Raw genomic sequence first — 18,757 nt, 5'->3', positions numbered from 1 at the left:
ATGCTCCAACTGTATTGTAACTGAGTAACTGAGATTTAATACTTCTGTTACTTTATTTTCCTTTAACTATTTCTCATCAATGAGGTACTTCACGCCATTTTGTTGTTGAGCTAAACCCTACAGTTTACAGAACAATGCAGTTGGGTGGATACATGCTTGATGTCTACTCTGGCAGTTGTCTTTATGTATTTTTTTTTTTTTAGTTTGTGCATATTGCCTCATATCAAAATAGACAATAATAAAAAATATGAATATATGAGAAATTATTGAACATATAATCCATCATTGCTGGGAAACTCATTTTTCCACGTCTCAGCTACTGTCCCTGCTGGATTGTAGTAACTCAAGAGAGGAAAAGTTGACAAATGGTAAGGGAAGAACACATGGGAAGTTTGGGCCCCAAAGACAGGTAGTATAAATTTTACCTAGCCATCTCATCTAGTCTGCAACCATATCTGCAAATGTAAAAAGTTTACAAAGAAGGCTTTCTTTTTTTTTTCAACATTTATTTATTTTTGGGACAGAGAGAGACAGAGCATGAACGGGGGAGGGGCAGAGAGAGAGGGAGACACAGAATCGGAAACAGGCTCCAGGCTCTGAGCCATCATCAGCACAGAGCCCGACGCGGGGCTCGAACTCCAGGACCGCGAGATTGTGACCTGGCTGAAGTCGGACGCTTAACCGACTGCGCCACCCAGGCGCCCCTACAAAGAAGGCTTTCTGCCAGACACATGGACCCCAGCTTTTACAAAAATTCTATCTGGTAACATTTTTGGAGTCTGCATGTTTCCATAAAATTGATTAAAGTTTTGGATATAATTATAATTCCATGATGCAATAATCATTATTATTTTGCTTGGGACTTTAAGAACAACATTCTTCACAAATAGATGTGAATTCATAAAACTCACAATGGTGGGTGGTGGGGGCAGTGGCTTATATTGGTTTATGCTTTGTTTCTAAATATCTTGCAATGAGGTTTACACTGTTTAGATACAGATAAGTCTCTTTGTTAGTACTATATAAACAAAGTATCAATTATGTAAAAACAAAAGAAAAATGTCAGGGACCCTTGTGAACATAAAAGCAAAAACCATCTTCTATTGGGAAAAATGGGCAATGAGTAAAGAATAGTGGTTCTAACGGTCTAATAAGTTTTTAATATTTTTCCCTTTAACTTTTATTTTTCAAGGGTCCAGTGTGTGTGTGTGTGTGTGTGTGTGTGTGTGTGTGTGTGTGTGTGTGTGTGTAAACATCAGCTTATGAAACCACATGTTAAAGACCCCAGCATATTTGGATCATAAACATTTCAGTTAGTTTTATATTGGTCTGGATAACCCCCAAGACCTTTACTAGTCATTCTCAGGAATTTTTGGCCCAATTCCCGAGGTTTTTATTTCCTCATAAAGCAAGCAATAGCTGTGAAAAACTTTAGTGCCAACATCCAAACTTAAACATGGATTTAAGTGCTTTGTCTGCCCCTCAGTTCGGCATTTGGAGGTCACTGCCCAGTCACCCCTAAGAAGCCCCAAGTCCCCTTCTGGATAACTTGGTGGGTAGGACCCCAAAGGGTCACAACAGTCTATTAATTGGTAGGTTTTTATTTGCATCTCTTCAGTATCAGCAGGGCTGCAGATGTTTTCAATTGCTTGTTGGCCATTTGTATTCCGTGAATGATCTATTTCTCTTTTATCCATTTATCTGTAGACCCAGGGTTTTTGCAGTTTCATTCACCATTCAACAAATGAATGTTAAGTATCTATTATGTGCTTGCACTCATTTTCTAGTACTGCTGTAACATCCACACATTTAGTGACATAAAACAACACACACTTACTATCCTCTAGTTCTGTAGAAGTTCAACATGGGTCTTACTGGGCTGACATCAACCTAGAGTTGTTTCTTTCTGGAGGCTCTATCCTGTCTTCTCCTTGGCTATGGTCCTTTTCCTCTGTCTGTAAAGCCAGCTATGTTGCATCTCTAGCCTTTTTCCACAGTCATATGCCCCCCGCCCCTACTTCTGCCTTCCTCATCCACTTTTAAGGATCCTTATGATTACACTGGGCCCACCTGGATAATCCAGGATAATCTCCTTATTTTATAAAGATTTTTGAGTTAATCACAACACTCACATGGGGCTCGAACTCACAACCCCAAGAACAAGAGTCACATGCTCTACCAACTGAACCAGCCATGCACTCCTAATCTCCCTATTTTAAGGTTAGCTGATTAGAAACCTTAATTCTATCTACAACCTTAATTCTCCTTGGCCATGTAACCTGACATGTTTACAGATTCAGGGGATTAGGACTTGGATATCTTCGGGGGTCCATTAATACTCCTTACCAGAGTATTAAGATGGGGATATGGAATTTTTTTAAAGTATCCTGTCAAAAAAAAAAAAAAAAAAGTATCCTAACATGCTAAAAGTTAGTGGGGAAGACAGATGATTAATCAATCACAATTTTCTTCTTTTATGTTATTTGTCAGATTTTGGCATTAAGATTATTCTACCTTTATAAGATGAATTAGGGAGCTTTTCATCTTTTCCTAGGATTTAGAATGATCTCTTAATAGATTGGGTAGAACTCAGCTGTAAAACAGTCTAAGGCTAGTGCCATTTAAAAGGGTAAATCTTGAACAATGTTTAATTCCTTTTGTAGTTACTGATCTTCCTAAAACCATAATTAAAATCATGTTTAAGTAGCTTTTTCTTTTTGGAAGCTTTAGTTGGTGCATAAAAACACAAATACTGAAAAAGAGCACAGTTTATTGTAGATAAAATGATCGCATCCTGGAAATCTCTAGATTTATGCTTGGCTTGCTCCCCTACCTCCAAATCTTTAACTTGTCACTTTCTGAGGGAGGCCTTCTACCCTATTCAGAATTGGGATTCCCCAGCAATCTCAACTTCTCTTTAGTATTTGCCACTTTCTAACCCACTGTATATTTTACTTACTGTCTCCTCCCTCTTCAAATGCAAAATCCCATGGGGGTAGGGGTTTTTGAGCAAATATTTAGTATATTAATAGCCTGCTGTTGCTACATTTTCAGAGCTTATTCACCTGTTTATTCTTCCAAGCAAACTGCATTATTTTTTAAAATATTCTTTTTTTACAAAAGTAATACATGCTTGTTGTTTTTTAAAAAATTCAAACATTACAGAAGTGCCTGGAATCTTCTCTCTGCCCTCCCCCCTGCAATCCCACCATCTCAAAGTAGCCACTGTTAATAGTTTGATGTGCATTTTTTTTTTTTTTACTTTTCTGTGCATGTACATATATATTCTTATAGAAGAATACAAGAATCAGAATACGCATACGTAAGATTCTGCCCCATTTTCACTTAATGTAGTCATCTTTCTATGTCCATACATAGACACCCATTGCACTGGATGCACTCTGATTCATGTACTCAATCTTCTATAAATAGATTGATGTATTTAGGTTTAAATTTATTTTTTCTATTGCAGTCAGTGCATCAGTGACCACCTTTGAACATCTATCATATTACTTGTGACGGCATTCCTTTCCAGAATGGAATTACTAGGTCCAAGGATCTATATATTTCACATTTTTATAGATTACCCAATTGTCCTCCCAAAAGGTTGTACCAATTTATACTCCCCAAAACATCATGAGTTCCTGTTTCCTACAGCCACACCAACGTGGGATATCATCAGTTTTTAATTTTTGTCAGTCTGATACATACATATTTTTTTTTTATTTTCCCATCTTTATTGAGATAATACACTCTTGTGTTAACCACCTTCGCTTTGTCCCACTGGTGAAGGAGGGGTTCCCACCCTTGGGTTATGGGGATGGTCAAACACAGTACCTGACACTGAACAGGGGAGATTGACAGCAGTTTATTGGGCACCTATAGCCTCACAGCTCAGCGAAGGAGGACACCACAGGTCACACAGGACCATCCAGGTGTCGCACTCAGAAATACAGCGTACAACCAGAAGCTGGGCAGGACAGGCTTTGTAGCAGCAAGAGGGTGAGGTGAGCCCATCATTCCTGCAGGGAACGTGATTGGCTTGTTTGAATGATTCCACAGGCTGACAGAGAACTGAAGCCTGCTACTCAGAGATAAGTCAAGATTGCACCTGGTCGATTTGATAAGGAGGCTTGTTTGGTGAGGGCAATGTTCACTTAGGCCATTTGAGGCACTCCTGATTTTACCACCTGTTGAAGTACAAAATATTGAATCTTAGTTTCAACTCTTCCTGGTTAGTTATGAGGGTTCTTTTTGGGTACCGATTTTTGAATGACTTTTTGGCATATATGATAATGATTGTTTTCCCATTTAACAAACAGGGATCAATATCCTATACAAGAATATTTAATTGTATTTCCTTGAGTTGTAGTTAAGAATTTTTTCCCCATGAATTGATAAGTATTGATTGGTTTGCAGTTTTCCTTTTTATGCTATATTAGGAATTAAGGATAACTGTAGCTTTCATAAAATGAAATTGCTTTCTAACTTTTCTGGAGTGTAATGCAGATTTACTGGGTAAGGACTATCTATTTGCTGAAAGTTTGAGAGAATTCTTCCATTTAACCACCTGAGCCCAGAGCCTTTTTTGGACATGTTTCTTAGATAATGTTTTCAACATCTTTCTTATTTTTGTAATTTTATTTCTCAGAAAATGGTCCACTTTATCAAGGTTTTCATATGCATTACAGCAGAGTCAGCTATGGTATTCCCTTGTTTTCCTGTTGTTCTTCTTAAAATGCAAAACTACATTCTCTATGATTTGGAACAGAAACTAAAAAGAGATTGAGGCTGAGATCAAAACACAGGTAAGGGTGGAAACTGGCTAAAATCAAAGGAAGATAAAACAAGCAGAATTAAATATCTTACTGGAGAAAAAGAGTTTTCTTTGACCTTGACTCTCAAGAAAATTAAATCTGTGATGTGGAGGAAACATGAGATACTCTCCCAGGACACAGAGAAAAAGGACAAAGATTTCATTGACAGTGGTGATCCAATGTGAAAATTTTAGGGGAGAAGAAAAAAAACCAAAGCAACCCTGTTCAAGAAATGGACAGGAACATTAGAAGAAAGACTTTCTAAGCTGAAAAGACCACTTCTTTTCTGGAAAATTAATACTTATACTTGCAAAATATTTGACTTTTAAGGATGAAGAAAATCCCAACAAGCACCAGGCAAATTGCTCACCTAACACACATCAGACCAGCTTTCCTACCTTTTTTTTTGGGGGGGGGGGGAGGATATATAATTGACATATTAACATTATATTAGTTTCAGGTGTACTTGCTACCATCTTGAGACCCAAAGACAATGGGATAAGGACAAGAGAGCCTTGAGGGGTACAGTTTGAGACTCAAGAATTCCATAAACAGTCAAGCCACAACATTACATTAGTGTGTGAAGACAGTAAGTAGAAAGGCATTCTCACCTAGGGCAAAGGCTTAGGAGAAAAACATTCAGTGGTCCTCCCTGAAATCACCTGTAAAATGAGAGATGAGTCTGAATGAGAAATAGAAAAATTAGAGCATAAAAAACTGGCAGGACATTGATACCAATTAAACAAAGAGTTGGCAAAAGCCTCTTTTCCAAGAGGATTTTGTGGCTTGAAAAAAAAAAAAAAAAAGACTGGGTCTATCATCCTGGATTAAATGGACAGATATAAGTAGGTGTGAGGGCAAGAGGCCTAGAGATGGAAAGGCACATTAAATTTTTCATTACATAAAGAGGAATATAAAAATGAATGATTTGTCATTGATTTTAATATTTGTGAAATAAGAACTGTATTTTTACTTGATGAACTCAAAGGCAACCACTAGGAGACTTTAAAACAGAATTTCTATCTTGCAGAACACTATAGAAGATAAAAGCAAATATGGAAAAATACAGAAAACAAGAAATAGCAAGTAATATATACTATAAAACAGGATGTCTAATGACTAATCAGCTCTAACAGCAAAGATATAATGGGTTACATTCAACTAGACTGGAGGCGCTGCAGTTTTTAGGACAGACCCTTTGTAGCTCCAGGCTTTTACTAATGCTGAACCCTAGGCGTGGCTTGCTTCCCCACCATATTCGCAGTATTCGAGGCTAAGACCTCCAGTACAAGCCGGCTTCCTCCCGGCAGTCCTCCAGGGCCAAATCCCGGCGCAGAACGCAGCACGCGCGTGCAAAGCTGATACTTCGAGTGAGGGACGAAGTCCTGACCTCACTCCCTCTCACCCCCTAATGCGGCGTGGGGGTCGGGCCGGACCTCGTGCCCAGTGCAGGACACCGAGTGAGAAAGCACTCGCACCCTGCACGATTGTAATGTAGATCTTTTTCCTCGTCGCCCTCCTTCCCCCCCCCCCCGCCCCCCCGCGGGCAGTGCGCCTCTGCGAACAGCAAGTTTCAAACGGGCTCCGTTTGCTGCCGGACGTAGTCGCTGCCCCTCGAAGCCTCCCACACGCCGGCCTGCGGGCCACTTGGATATACCCTCAGCGTCGTCGGATCCACCTGGGACAACTCGCCCTGCCCCCACCTTGCAGACTTGCAGTCTCAAGCCCTCCGCTGGGAGGCCGCGTCCGGAAGAGCAGGAGTGGGAGAGGAATGGGGCTGGGGTCGGCATCTGGGACCCCTTCCCCAAACCCGAGGGTCTCCTCCCAGTCGCCAAAGATGTGGTGGAGGGCGCGGTCCCACCGCATTTGTTACAGATCAGAGCCTGGGGACCGAGCCCAAGGGGCTTGGGGGGTAGCAGGAGACGAGCAGAGGGGCTCGGGACCGACTTACGCAGCCTTGGAGAAGGCGAGATAGAGGGGTCCCAAGCGCGAACCTGGACGCAGCTACAAAGGGGTTAAGGCATTGCGCCCCGCCCCAGCCTGGGGATTGGCGGCCCCGGGGGGCGTGGCCGGAGGGCGGGCCCGCGTTTGCCGCAGCCGCGGGTGGGCGGGGCCCGGGCGGGGAGCGGGAGGGGCGCGGAGCGGAGCCGGGCCCGCGCCGCGCGCCCCGCCGGGCGGGCTTCGGGCTGCGCCAGCGAGCCGGGCCGGTGGCGCCCGCGCCGAGGACCCCGCGCTGGACCCCGAGGCAGCGAGTAAGTGAGGCCAGCCCACCCCGGCACCCCTCCCGGCTCCGACCTATCGCCGTGCCCGCTGCACCTAGATGCTCGTCCGGCCGGACCCGGAGCTGGGGAGGGGGCGCGTCCCGCTGCTGGGGTCCCAGGGCGGGGGAGGGGAGTGGAGATAAGGCCGATGATGTCATGGATGCTTCACCAGGCCTGGGGGGAGGTGGCGGCCGGAGGGGGTGCGGCCCGGATTATGTCACCTCTTCCCTCTGCGCCCCGCCCCCCGGGGCCACACGCGCTGGTAGGGAGCAAGGGGAGGTGCGAGAGGGATTTCCTGCACCACAGAGACCCTAAGGCACCTCTTCGGGACAGCCTGTGGCCGGGGTCTCCGAGCTGGCGCTGCGGGCCGTGGTCTGCTGGTGAATGGCGAACACCCCCACTTCCCTGCGCGGAAGCTCGTGTGTGCGCGCGTGTGTGTGCTGGGGTGTGGGGGGGCGCTGTCAGCCCCCTCAGTCCTTAAACACCAGCTTCACCAGAGCCAGGATCTAGGAGATGGTTCCCTTCCCCCGTTTGTGCCAAGGGAAGGTGGGTCTCTCCTCACACATCCCAAAGAAGTTCTGAAGACCTCTGCACCCCAAAACCCTTACAGTGCCCCTAATCCCCTTTCTCCCTCAGTCCTTCTTCCCGGAAGCCTTTCCTGATTTTTCTGTTCGGATTCATTGCCTCTCTGCATTGCTCATAACATGCATTCCAACATGCACTCTCTCTGCATCTCCTCAGGGTCAGGGCCCGGAGACCCCCAAGACTCTGCCATCTGTGCCCCAGGGCACCCACAGGCCAGTCCCGGGGGTAAGCCTCAGAGTGAAATCTCCCTGGAGTAGCCTGAGCCAAGTGCCCCAAGGCCCCTGCTCCCCTGGGATGATCAGAGATGCTGTCCTGGGAGGCAGCATTTGGATTGGTCCTTGAAGGATGCAGGGTGGGCATAGAGATCTGGGAAGAGATTTTGTGTGGAGTGGAGAGGGGCTCCGGTTAGGGGGAATAGGATGGGCAGTAGGAGATGCCTTGGAGGCCCTGCCGCAAGCTCTGCTCTGGTTCTGGGGACTGAGAGAAATGCCAGGCCTTTTACCCATAATACATTTACTTCTTAAGATTCCTGTAAGGTAGGTGTGAAAACCCGAGGTGAAATAGCCTGCATGCGTTCATCCCTAATCAGTTCAGCTGGGATTTACACTTGAGCTGATGCCTCCAGAACTCCTTCGACTGTTCTTGGTGCTGCTCTTGGAAGAATTTAGGCAGAGCGGGGACAAGATCAGTTTTGCCCTTTAGAAAGAGTCCTCTGGCAGCTGTGTGTAGGAGGGAGTGCAGGGGGAAAAGGCCAGTGAGGAGCCCCCAGCAAGGGTGCTGGCAAGAGGGGCTACTGAAAGCCTTAGGGGGTAAATGGGTTGGTATAGGAGCCTCTGAGACCACAAGAGAAGGGTGGAGTGTTCTTAGCTTTAGGAAGGACATAGGTAGGGAGGGGTTGAGTGGTCATGGGGTTGGAGGGACCTGCCCATGCAAACCCCAGATACAGTTCATTTGGCCCCTTTGTGACCATCAATACTGTGCATAATGCCCCAGGCACTGAAGGTTGATGGTACAGAGAGGCAGAATTGGGCAACCTGTCATCTCAGGTGCTCGAGCTGATGCCATGAGGCTGCCTGTGCAGACCACACTCAGCTACCTGGGCCAGCTCAGGACCCGGACCCATACACGAAGCTCAAACCCTTCCTCTGGGCTCAGTTTCTGCCTGTCAGGGAAACATCTTTGTCCCTCTTTGCCCCTCTTTGTCCTGCCAGCTCCCTGCTGGGGTTTTGAGAAAAGAAGCTGCAGCAGCCTAAACTTGGGAGAGGCAAGGGGCAGGGAACATTTGCATGAGGTTGATCATGACAGGTTAGAAATGGCAATTCCCTCTTTGGGGAACGAGGCCCCAGGGAGAGCTGCTGTGAGTTGACAATCAAAGATTCCCCAGATAGAGCAGGAGATGGTCCCGGGAGACAGTCCTGGGAACACCTCATTTCCAACTAGGTCTCTGGGCATTGAGCTTGTCTGGAGACCACACACATTCCAGGGAAATAGTGGGGCAGAGTGGCATACAATCAGCCCCAACCTATGGTAGGTTCTTCTTCCCTGAATCTCAGAGAAGGTAGTACTGCATGTTTGTAATGCACCGTACAGCTCATAAAGCACCTTCGCAAACATTATCCTCTGTCACTGTCATGATCAATGTGATCACTTCTGAAGTTTGCGCCTGCCCACATCCAGGCATCTGGTGTAGACCCCTTGCCTAGATCTCTAATCTCGCTATTGGCACCTTCCTTCACCATATCAACATACTCAGGTTTCTACCATGCTTAATTTAAAATTAGAAAAGAGCCTTTGGATCCCAAACCACCTTAAACTACTGTCTTCTCTGACCTTGTCTTTTAGCAGAGAACTCTCCCGTCTTTCCCTCCAGATCCGTCTACTCCTCTAGTCTGGCTTTGCTATTCACCACTTTTCTGAAGCCATTCTCTCATAGACACCAGTGAGGTTTCCACCTGCCAAATCCAGGATACACCTCCCAATCCCAATTTTACCTGGCCTCTTTTTACTACTGGGAGCTGCTCCCACATTCTCGAAGCCCCCCAGCTTGGTTTGCAGGGCCTGCCTTCTTCTGGCCTCCGTCTTGAGTCCACACTGCCTCCCAGACTTCCGGGGCTCTGCCCCCCCCCCCCCCAGCTCGATGCTGGGCTCCACCCACACCACCCTTGAATGCTGACCACCCCAGTCTCTCCTTCCATCCAGTAGGTGAGAAAGATCTTTCTCTGGTCCTTCCCAAAGTACCTGTTTCCCCAAACAGTCTCCCTCTGTTTTGTTAAGGGTGTCACACCCACCCTGATGCCCCAGCTGAGATTCCTCCCTTGCCCCCACCATTGAACCCCATCTCCATGAAGTTTTGCCTTTTTTCCTCCCAACCCTGCCCAGGCCTTCTCACTGGTTTCAGGCTTCAGGCTACTCAGCCTTCATCCTTCTAGTCCCCAGCTGCTCCCTACACTGGACCCAAGGATGCTGAGAAGGGGGTCATGCTTAGGGTGGGAGGGGGATTTCTGAGTTGAAGGGTAGCTGGGCTGGAGTATGTGGGGAGTGGGGGCAGTGCAGGAACTAGAGTCAGACATGAGAGGTAAGAAGGCACTCACTCTCAGGGTCCTGCATTTACTGATACTGCACTTAAAATACTCACTAGGTCCATCCCTGGCCTCACCCTAGTCTCAGCCCTGCATGTGGGGACAGACTGGCTCTAGGGAGGGAGGTGGTACAGTACTCTTCTCCATCCCTGGGGGGCAGATGCTGAGAGAATGGAATTTTACAAAGGCAGTGGGGACTGGCTTGGTGGTGAACTTCCCAACCACTTAAAGCTGTAATTCCAGGTGTGGTAGCCAAAAGACTCCTGAAGGGCAAGATTTTTGTCAGGATCCCCTGGTCTGGGGCCTAATAGCAAGGCCACGGCATGAGAATAGGCATCTGGGTAGAAGACAGTCTGAGGGGCACTGAGGTGCCACCTGGACCCCTTCATCTTCGTAGAGAAGGAGGCCTCCTTGCCTGGTTTCTCATGGGAGTAGAGGGTAAAAGCCTGAAGGGTGCCCCTGCCACCTCTGACAAACGTATTTGAGGGTCTACATCCACGGCTGGCACTGCCTGGTGCCTTTGCCTCGCTAGATTATGCGGATCTCTGGGGCAGGTGTTTCCAGGTGTGGATTTGAGACAAAAGAACCAGGAAGCGGGGCCTCCCAGAGCACAGGTAACCCGAGGCCCTGTCGCCCTGCTTGCGCTGCTCCCCTGCTCTTGTGGGCTGGCCTTAGGGGAGGGAGGGGGGGCGCACGCCCACGGAAGGGCTCAGAGAACTTCGCGGTTCAGGGTCCATAGAGAACGGGGGGGAGGCAGTAATCCAGGAAGTCTTCCCGGTGGCAGTGAATTCTTAGTGGGGGATCGGCCGCGCGGAATCCCCTGCGGGCGCAGCTGGGCGCAGAAGCCCCGCCCCTCGCCCCGCCCCTCGCCCCGCCCACCTGTGGGAAACGCTGGCCGGGAGGGAGGCAAGGCCCGCGCCCGCAGCTGGCTGCACCTCGTCCTCTGCCCCGGCCTCAGCCAGCGCCCGGGCTTCTGCAGAGGTACTGACCGTGGCAAAGGGGCCCCTCGTGCGGCCGAGTTGGGGAGACCTCGGGAAGATCCCTTCGCCAAGCGCGACTGCCGCGGTCCCCGGCCGTCTGCGGGGGGTGGGGCGTGCCTGAGGCGACCCACGGGCGCCCCACGGGCGCGCGGCAGCTGCAGCTCCCGCCTTCCCGCACCGAGACCTCGGTCCTCTCCAGCGCCCGCCGCCTCGGGGCGCCTGACACGCGGCAGCTCCACGAGGTAGGTCCTTCATTCCTCCCATTTCGCAGAGGAGAAAACTGCAGTCCGGGATGGCTCAGTCGGCCCGTCCAAAGTCGCACAGCTGGTTCGGGCCGAGCCCCGACTGCGAGAGTGAGGCACATGGCCCCTGCAGACCGGGCCTCGGAGGGTCCCAGGCTTGAGGACCCGTCGGCCCCCCACCCCCTTGGAAAGGCAAGGAGAGGAGCCTGCGCTGGTAGTGAGCCTCCACTTCTTCCCTTGACTGCAACACCCTAGGTTAGGGGCCCGGGAAGGACCTCCCCCCCCACCCACACACACAATATTTGGATAGGAGTGGGTTCTCTCCCTCTCTTACTTTCTGAGGGTCCCTGTTGAATTCGGGTATTATTGTCCCCTTCCAGCCTCCTATCCCCAGCCCATGCCGTTGGGTCGTAAGTGCCCAGACCCAAGGTCAAGAACACCTAAATTCTGAGGGCTGCAGTGAAGAACTAGGGTTCATGGAGGAGGTGGAGTTGAGGCAGGAGCTGAGGAGAGGAATGCAAAGCTGGGGGGGGGGATGTGCATGGTGCCCTGGGGCCTGGGCTTCATCAGGTGGGCAACAGGCACCCCGTTACCAAGCTGTCCTCTTACCCTGGCCCCACTCCTTCACCCTGGGTGTCTGGGAACCCTTGTGCCCATGAGAGGGAAGGGGACACCAGAGGGTGGGGCGCAGGTGGTGCTGGGGCTGACTTGGCTGGGGTGGTGGGAGTGGGGGTGGGACTGACCTATCTTTGCCTTCCCACCTGTGCCCACAGTGCCCCCTTGGCTTAGTCATGGCGAAGCTGGAGACACTGCCTGTGCGTGCTGACCCAGGGCGGGATCCTCTCCTGGCCTTTGCCCCTCGGCCCTCTGAGCTCGGACCCCCAGACCCTCGCCTGGCCATGGGCAGTGTGGGCAGTGGGGTGGCCCATGCCCAGGAGTTCGCCATGAAGAGTGTGGGCACCCGCACAGGGGGTGGGGGCAGCCAGGGCAGTTTCCCCGGCCCCCGCAGCAGTGGTGGTGGGGCGAGCAGGGAGAGGCCAGGCCGCTACCCCTCAGAAGACAAGGCTCTCGCCAACTCCCTCTACCTCAACGGCGAGCTGCGGGGCAGTGACCACACTGATGTCTGCGGCAATGTGGTGGGCAGCAGTGGTGGCAGTAGCAGCAGCGGTGGCAGTGACAAGGCCCCACCACAGTATCGTGAGCCCAGCCATCCGCCCAAGCTCCTGGCCACCTCTGGCAAGCTAGACCAGGTCAGTCCCCAGGGCCCTTTTCTGGGAGATGGGAGGCCGTCCAGAGAGGAGGATCAAGTGGGCCCTGGAGGTGGGGTTGTGGGGGCCAGAGGTTGGGCTAAGAAGCCATGGGGAGGGGTCTTGAGGGCCAAGTCTAGCTGGTGGTCCCAGGGCAGAGACTTGGTTTTCAGGTAGCGTGAGGTGGAGACCCAGCTTCAAGGGACCCTGAGGATGGAGATTAATTGGGGGTGGAGCTGAACGTGTCTCAGAGGGAAGAGGCTGGAGCCAGGGCTAAGGCCCCATTCTGATGCCCACTCCCCCTTGCTTGCTTTTACTCAGTGCTCAGAGCCGCTAGTTCGGCCTTCAGCCTTCAAGCCCGTTGTACCCAAGAACTTCCACTCCATGCAGAACTTGTGCCCCCCGCAAACCAATGGTACTCCTGAGGGGCGACAGGGTCCTGGTGGTCTCAAGGGCGGACTAGACAAGTCTCGGACCATGACCCCAGCGGGCGGGGGTGGGGGCGGCCTCTCAGACTCCGGCCGGAACTCACTCACAAGCCTGCCCACCTACAGCTCCAGCTATAGCCAGCACCTGGCGCCCCTCAGTGCCTCCACCAGCCACATCAACCGCATCGGCACTGCCAGCTATGGTGGTGGCAGCGGCGGCAGCAGCGGTGGTGGCTCGGGCTACCAGGACCTGGGAACCTCCGACAGTGGGCGGGCCTCCAGCAAGAGTGGGTCGTCCTCCTCCATGGGTCGGCCAGGCCACCTGGGGTCTGGGGAGGGCGGAGGTGGAGGCCTGCCCTTCGCGGCCTGCTCACCACCCTCGCCCAGTGCTCTGATCCAGGAGCTAGAGGAGCGGCTGTGGGAGAAGGAGCAGGAGGTGGCAGCCCTGCGGCGGAGCCTGGAACAGAGCGAGGCCGCGGTGGCCCAGGTGCTGGAGGAGCGGCAGAAGGCGTGGGAGCGCGAGCTGGCTGAGCTGCGGCAGGGCTGCAGTGGGAAGCTGCAGCAGGTGGCCCGCCGCGCCCAGCGCGCCCAGCAGGGCCTACAGCTGCAGGTGCTGCGACTGCAGCAGGACAAGAAGCAGCTGCAGGAGGAGGCAGCCCGGCTGATGCGGCAGCGGGAAGAGCTTGAGGACAAGGTGGCCGCCTGCCAGAAGGAGCAGGCTGACTTCCTGCCCCGGATGGAGGAAACTAAGTGGGAGGTGCGGGCAGGGGGCTTGGGCTTTCCCCCTCTGAGTCTCCTTCCTTCTGTCCCTCCAGAGAAACCCAGAGCTGTGGCCCACTGTCACAGGGGAGTGAAGGGGAGGGAGACAAAAACGATTAGGAATGTCTGTGGGCACCAGAGCGGGCCCAGGGCTGTGTGAGCTGAGCCAGGTGTGTCCTGAGTCCGAGGAGGGCCCGGTGTGTCCTTCCTGAATGTCCCATGAGCTGACGCTGTGTCTGGGCATGCTGTGTGCCTCTGGGGCTGGATGTGGTGGCTGTGGTGCCAGCCAACAGGGCTCTGCCTTGACCCTGGCCCTCCTCGCTTCTGCCCCTGTGCAGGTGTGCCAGAAGGCAGGGGAGATCTCCCTCCTGAAGCAGCAGCTGAAGGACTCGCAGGCCGACGTGTCCCAGAAGCTGAGCGAGATCGTGGGGCTGCGCTCGCAGCTGCGGGAGGGCCGGGCCTCGCTGCGGGAGAAGGAGGAGCAGCTGCTCAGCCTGAGGGACTCCTTCGGCAGCAAACAGGCCAGCCTGGAGCTGGGTGAGGCCGAGCTGCCCGCGGCCTGCCTCAAACCTGCGCTGACCCCTGTGGACCCGGCGGAGCCCCAGGATGCCCTGGCCACGTGCGAGAGCGACGAGGCCAAGATGCGCCGGCAGGCCGGGGTGGCCGCCGCCGCCTCGTTGGTTTCCTTGGACGGGGAGGCGGATGCTGGCGGGGAGAGCGGGACGCGGGCCCTGCGGCGGGAGGTGGGGAGGCTGCAGGCCGAGCTGGCGGCCGAGCGGCGAGCCCGGGAGCGCCAGGGAGCCAGCTTCGCGGAGGAGCGCCGCGTGTGGCTGGAGGAGAAGGAGAAGGTCATCGAGTACCAGAAGCAGCTGCAGCTGAGTTACGTGGAGATGTACCAGCGCAACCAGCAGCTGGAGCGGCGGCTGCGGGAGCGCGGGGCTGCGGGGGGTGCCAGCACGCCCACCCCGCAACACGGCGAGGAGAAGAAAGCCTGGACGCCCTCCCGCCTCGAGCGCATTGAGTCCACAGAAATCTGACCCCCCCCCCCACCAACATGGGCATGTGGCCTTTTGACAAATGCCCTGTCAAAGGCCAGAGTCCACAGTGTCTCCTCCCCACCTTCTCTCTTCCCCATGTCCCCCATGTCCCCAGACCAAAGAGGTTCTCAAAGCAGCTGTGACCAGACCCCTCCCCTCCCCCCACTGGGGGCCCTCCGGGCCCTATGGCTGGGCAACCCACTCGGACCCTCCTCCCAAGGAGGGGATAGAGGGAGGCAGAATGAGTGGGGGTTGAGGGGCCCAGGCAGCAGGGGGCCCATGCTCCCCTTATTAGTGCTGCTTTGTTAGAGATGGAGATAGCAGGCCTGAAGTGCCGTGAGGTGCCCCAGCCCCTTGGTAGGTCTGGGCTCCTACTGTTGGCCACCCCGGTGTTCAGTGATGCTCCCTGTGGTCACCTCCTAGGCCATGTAGCCTGAGAGGGCCTGCATGGGATCTGCTGAAGCTGACAGACCTTGGGCTCCTGGCCTCTCTCCTTCCTGCTCTATTACCCCTCCCTGGGCAGATTGGCAGGACAAGTGGGAGCAGATGGCCTGTCTGTGGTTGAGAGGGCTACTTGCCCAGCCCCTCCCCTGCCAAGGTCTCTTGGGCTTAGGCCTCAGAGCCTGGCCTGGTCCTGAGTGTATGTCCGTATGTGCGTATCAGGCCGGAGGGGAGGCTGGGGTGGAGGTTCAGTGCCCGGGGAAGATCTGCCCTCCTGTACTTGGGAAGGTTCACCTGGAGGCTTTTTAGCTCTACCCCACCCTTCCGGCCAGGATCCCACAGGGTGATAGCCCCATCTGCTTGGCTCACCCCACACCCAGGGCCACTGTCCGGCTCTAACTACAGCTAGTAAGTGCTACCTGCCTCTCAGGCACTCCCCTCACCCAGTTTCTGAGGTCATATGAGTGTCTGTGATGTCTTCCTGTGTCTTCTCCCACTCGATTCCCCCAGCCTCCCTCTGCTTTCACGCTCAGAACATCATTGTCCTAGGCCGCCTCTTCCCCCAAACCTCACCTTTTCTTCCAGTAGAAAATTCTGCTTGATCTTTGGTGCACTGCCCACTTCCAAGCTCCAATGGGCCCAAGCCTGAGCCAGAGGCCTTTGTTTTGGGGGGCGAGGGGGATGGTTGTGATTGCCCTTGAAGGACAAAGCTGACCTGAGAGAAATACTGACCCCTGAGTTCCCAGGACCCTGGGTTTGCCCAGGGTAGGCCTGCATGGCCATCAGTGGGGGCTGGGACAGCAATGTCACTTCCCTCTCGGTATCCTCTCAGAGTCTATCTCCGTAAGACAGGAAGGGAAAGGCAAATTTCTAATTCACCAGCAATAAAAATTAGAGGAGGCTTGGCCCTCAACCCTTGTATTTCTCTCTTTTCACTCTCTTCCTCCCACCCCCAAGACTGGGTTTGGAGGGCAGGGTGGAGAGAGCTGGCAACTACTGTGAGCAAGTTCCCCAACCCCTGACCAGCCTCCTCCCATGACTGGTGACTGTTTAATGAGCTGTGCGTCCCCCACAAAAACAAGAGTGCCCCTCTGTGTGGCCTCTGTCCCTCTGCACAGCCCCTTCCCGGTGACCCTCACCAGATCTCTGAACTGGTTGGGGGAGCCATCCTGGTAATCACTGCCCATTCCACTCACCCCTCACTGCACCTGCCCCAGAACCTGGGCCTAGGCCAGAGGGGCAGGGGGAAGAGAAGGCATTAGTAGGAAAAAAAATAGAAAAAAAAAAAAAAAAAATGAACAGACTCAGCTTTGGGACTTCCAACCACAAAAGAAATTATATATAAATATATATAAATATATATCTCTACCATATGTGATGGAAAGACTTCGTTTTCTTTTCCCAAAGAAATAAAATGGAGAAAGCCTCTTGAGTGGCATTCTTTGGCCTGCTTGTGTCTTTGCAGGTTTGGGAGGTGAAGCTGGGTTAGGGGGGGTGTGGAGGGCAAAGCTGGAGTAAACGGATTTCCCAGAGGAGGCATAAGTCCGGAGGTGCTCACTGGGCCATGCCAGAAGGTTGGCCCAAAGCCCAAGCTCCTCCATGTTGCCCAGGAGGAGTCGTGGTTCCAAGTTTCTGCCCGTGGCTTTCTCTTCGGCTAGGATTGTCACCCTGAAGGGTTTCTAGGTGGGTCCAACTCAGCATCTGGACACCAGGCTGCTGCTTGGAAGGTAGGTGATGCAGGACAGCTAGATGTAGTATCCCGAGCCATGTTACAGCGGCTGGCCAAAGTTTGAGGGCAGAATACAAAAACACGAAGGCTGAGAACAGACTTGTAATCAGTGGTGAGGCCCCAAAGACAGAATGGACCCAAGGGTGCTGCGAGCATGGAGCTGTCCTTTGCGGGTAAGTGCTGTCCTTTATAATTGCTTCTGTCATCTTTACGGAGCCCCCCCCCCCCCCCCAGTCAAGAATGCATCCTGCTGCAAGTAACAACTTGATTTACAAGAATTTAAAGGCTGGTTTATTTTTCCTTACCTGACAATTCTGGTCACAAGCATCCTGTCATAAGTATTGCTTCAAGGACATAAGACTTAATGTTCCTACTCTCCCATCCATAGTATGTAGTTCTCTCCATGCCACAAAGTGGCTGCCACAGCTCCACGAAGGGATTGAGGCAGTACTACTTTATCATGAAGATAAAAGTTTTCCAGAATCCTGCCAGTAAATTTCCCTTTACATGTTGATGGGCAGAACTGAGCGGCATCCTCTTCTCACTTCAAGGGAGGCTGGGAAACTGAGTATTTGGCAAAGAAGAACAGGACCGTCATGGCTGCATTGGAGCAATCTGGTTCATCCCCTGGGGATGGGCCCTCTGCTCTCTTTGGGTTCTTCTGGCAAAGAGAGTCCTAATCAGCAAGAAGGAATATTTGCTCTGGTCCGGCCCTAGTGAGAAAACCAGGCAAACAGTGCCCTCCGCAGAGCTCCAGAGTTGGGTTGCCAGGCTTGCCCCTCCTTGCAGTGAAGTGTCCTCGCTGCATTGGTTTTTGTCTCCCGGACAAGATGGTACCTTGGAGGGAAAGTCAGTTCTCAAGTCTCCTTCACAGCACTTAGGATAGGTGGACCAGCAACCAGGGCACTGACAAGGTATGACAAACCCAACCAGCAGTGCTCAAGTTTTCCCCAGAATGGCAGTGTTGGGTCAGGCCCTCTTGGAGGGTCTCTTCCTTGCTTAGGCGCTGATAGCAGCTCAGGTGTGAACCCCTCTACTTAGGGAGGTGAAGGATGACCCTGGCTTCATCTACTATATAGCACTGGCCTCCTCCAGCTCTGGCTCCTCATATCCATTTCTCCTAACAGGCTCGGCTCTTCATCACTAACTCTTCTCCTGAGAGCACTTCACAGATGCCTCTATTATTGATGATTACCCTCACCATACAGATGAGAAACTAGGCTTAGTGAGTTAATGTGATTTCTCTAAGGCTATAAAACCCTGGGTGGCGGGGCGCCCGGGTAGCTCCGATAGTTAAGCATCCCACTTCGGCTCAGGTCATGACCTCTCGATTTGTGCTCTGTGCTGACAGCTCAGAGCCTGGAGCCTGCTTCGGATTCTGCGTCTCCCCGTCTCTCGGCCCCTCCCCTGCTCATGCTCTGTCTCTCTCTGTCTCTCAATAATAAATAAATGTTAAAAAAAAAAAAAATTTTTTTTTTAACCCTGAGTGGCGGTCTGGGATTCGAACCTGTATCTACGCTATTTAGCGACTTCCAGAGAGGTCCATCCACGGCGCTGTTTCGCCTCCGCGGGTCCTAGACTCCCCCGGCCTCTCGGCACCGTCCTACAATGGAAAACGTCCTTGGAAAACGCTGACAGAGCCTTTTGAGCCT

At 52.4% G+C, this 18,757-nt stretch overlaps 1 protein-coding gene and 2 long non-coding RNA genes across 15 annotated transcripts; 1 reads left to right on the top strand and 2 right to left on the bottom strand.

Annotated features, from left to right (window-relative positions):
- Positions 1–3,852: 3,852 nt before the first annotated feature.
- LOC102900957 lies at positions 3,853–6,868 on the bottom strand. Of its 2 annotated transcripts, none has more exons than XR_002154631.3 (3): positions 6,769–6,868; positions 5,429–5,479; positions 3,853–4,190 (listed from the first exon to the last, which is right to left on the bottom strand). It is a non-coding gene; the product is annotated as an uncharacterized LOC102900957 (long non-coding RNA). The 2 variants fall into 2 exon arrangements; XR_006595320.1 differs by having other exon boundaries at positions 6,521–6,864.
- Positions 6,869–6,914: 46 nt separating this feature from the next.
- Positions 6,915–16,814, top strand: LZTS3 (leucine zipper tumor suppressor family member 3). Of its 12 annotated transcripts, XM_045053812.1 has the most exons (7): positions 6,950–7,069; positions 7,820–7,888; positions 10,775–10,856; positions 11,494–11,656; positions 12,238–12,714; positions 13,033–13,896; positions 14,237–16,814. In XM_045053812.1, the coding sequence occupies exons 4-7, from the start codon at positions 11,585–11,587 to the stop codon at positions 14,933–14,935; spliced, it is 2,112 nt and encodes a 703-aa protein (XP_044909747.1). In that variant the 5' UTR covers positions 6,950–7,069; positions 7,820–7,888; positions 10,775–10,856; positions 11,494–11,584; the 3' UTR covers positions 14,936–16,814. The 12 variants fall into 12 exon arrangements, with proteins under 12 accessions (XP_023107169.1, XP_023107166.1, XP_023107167.1 ...); XM_023251399.2 differs by lacking the exon at positions 7,820–7,888 and having other exon boundaries at positions 6,932–7,069; XM_045053814.1 differs by lacking the exon at positions 10,775–10,856 and having other exon boundaries at positions 7,820–7,875.
- Positions 14,920–18,616, bottom strand: LOC123384351. Its single transcript, XR_006595321.1, has 2 exons — positions 17,411–18,616; positions 14,920–17,154 (listed from the first exon to the last, which is right to left on the bottom strand). It is a non-coding gene; the product is annotated as an uncharacterized LOC123384351 (long non-coding RNA).
- Positions 18,617–18,757: the final 141 nt, after the last annotated feature.

Source organism: Felis catus, chromosome A3, assembly GCF_018350175.1.
Source record: "Felis catus isolate Fca126 chromosome A3, F.catus_Fca126_mat1.0, whole genome shotgun sequence".
Classification (NCBI taxonomy): Eukaryota; Metazoa; Chordata; class Mammalia; order Carnivora; family Felidae; genus Felis; species Felis catus.
This window is presented reverse-complemented; position numbering and strand designations above follow the sequence as displayed.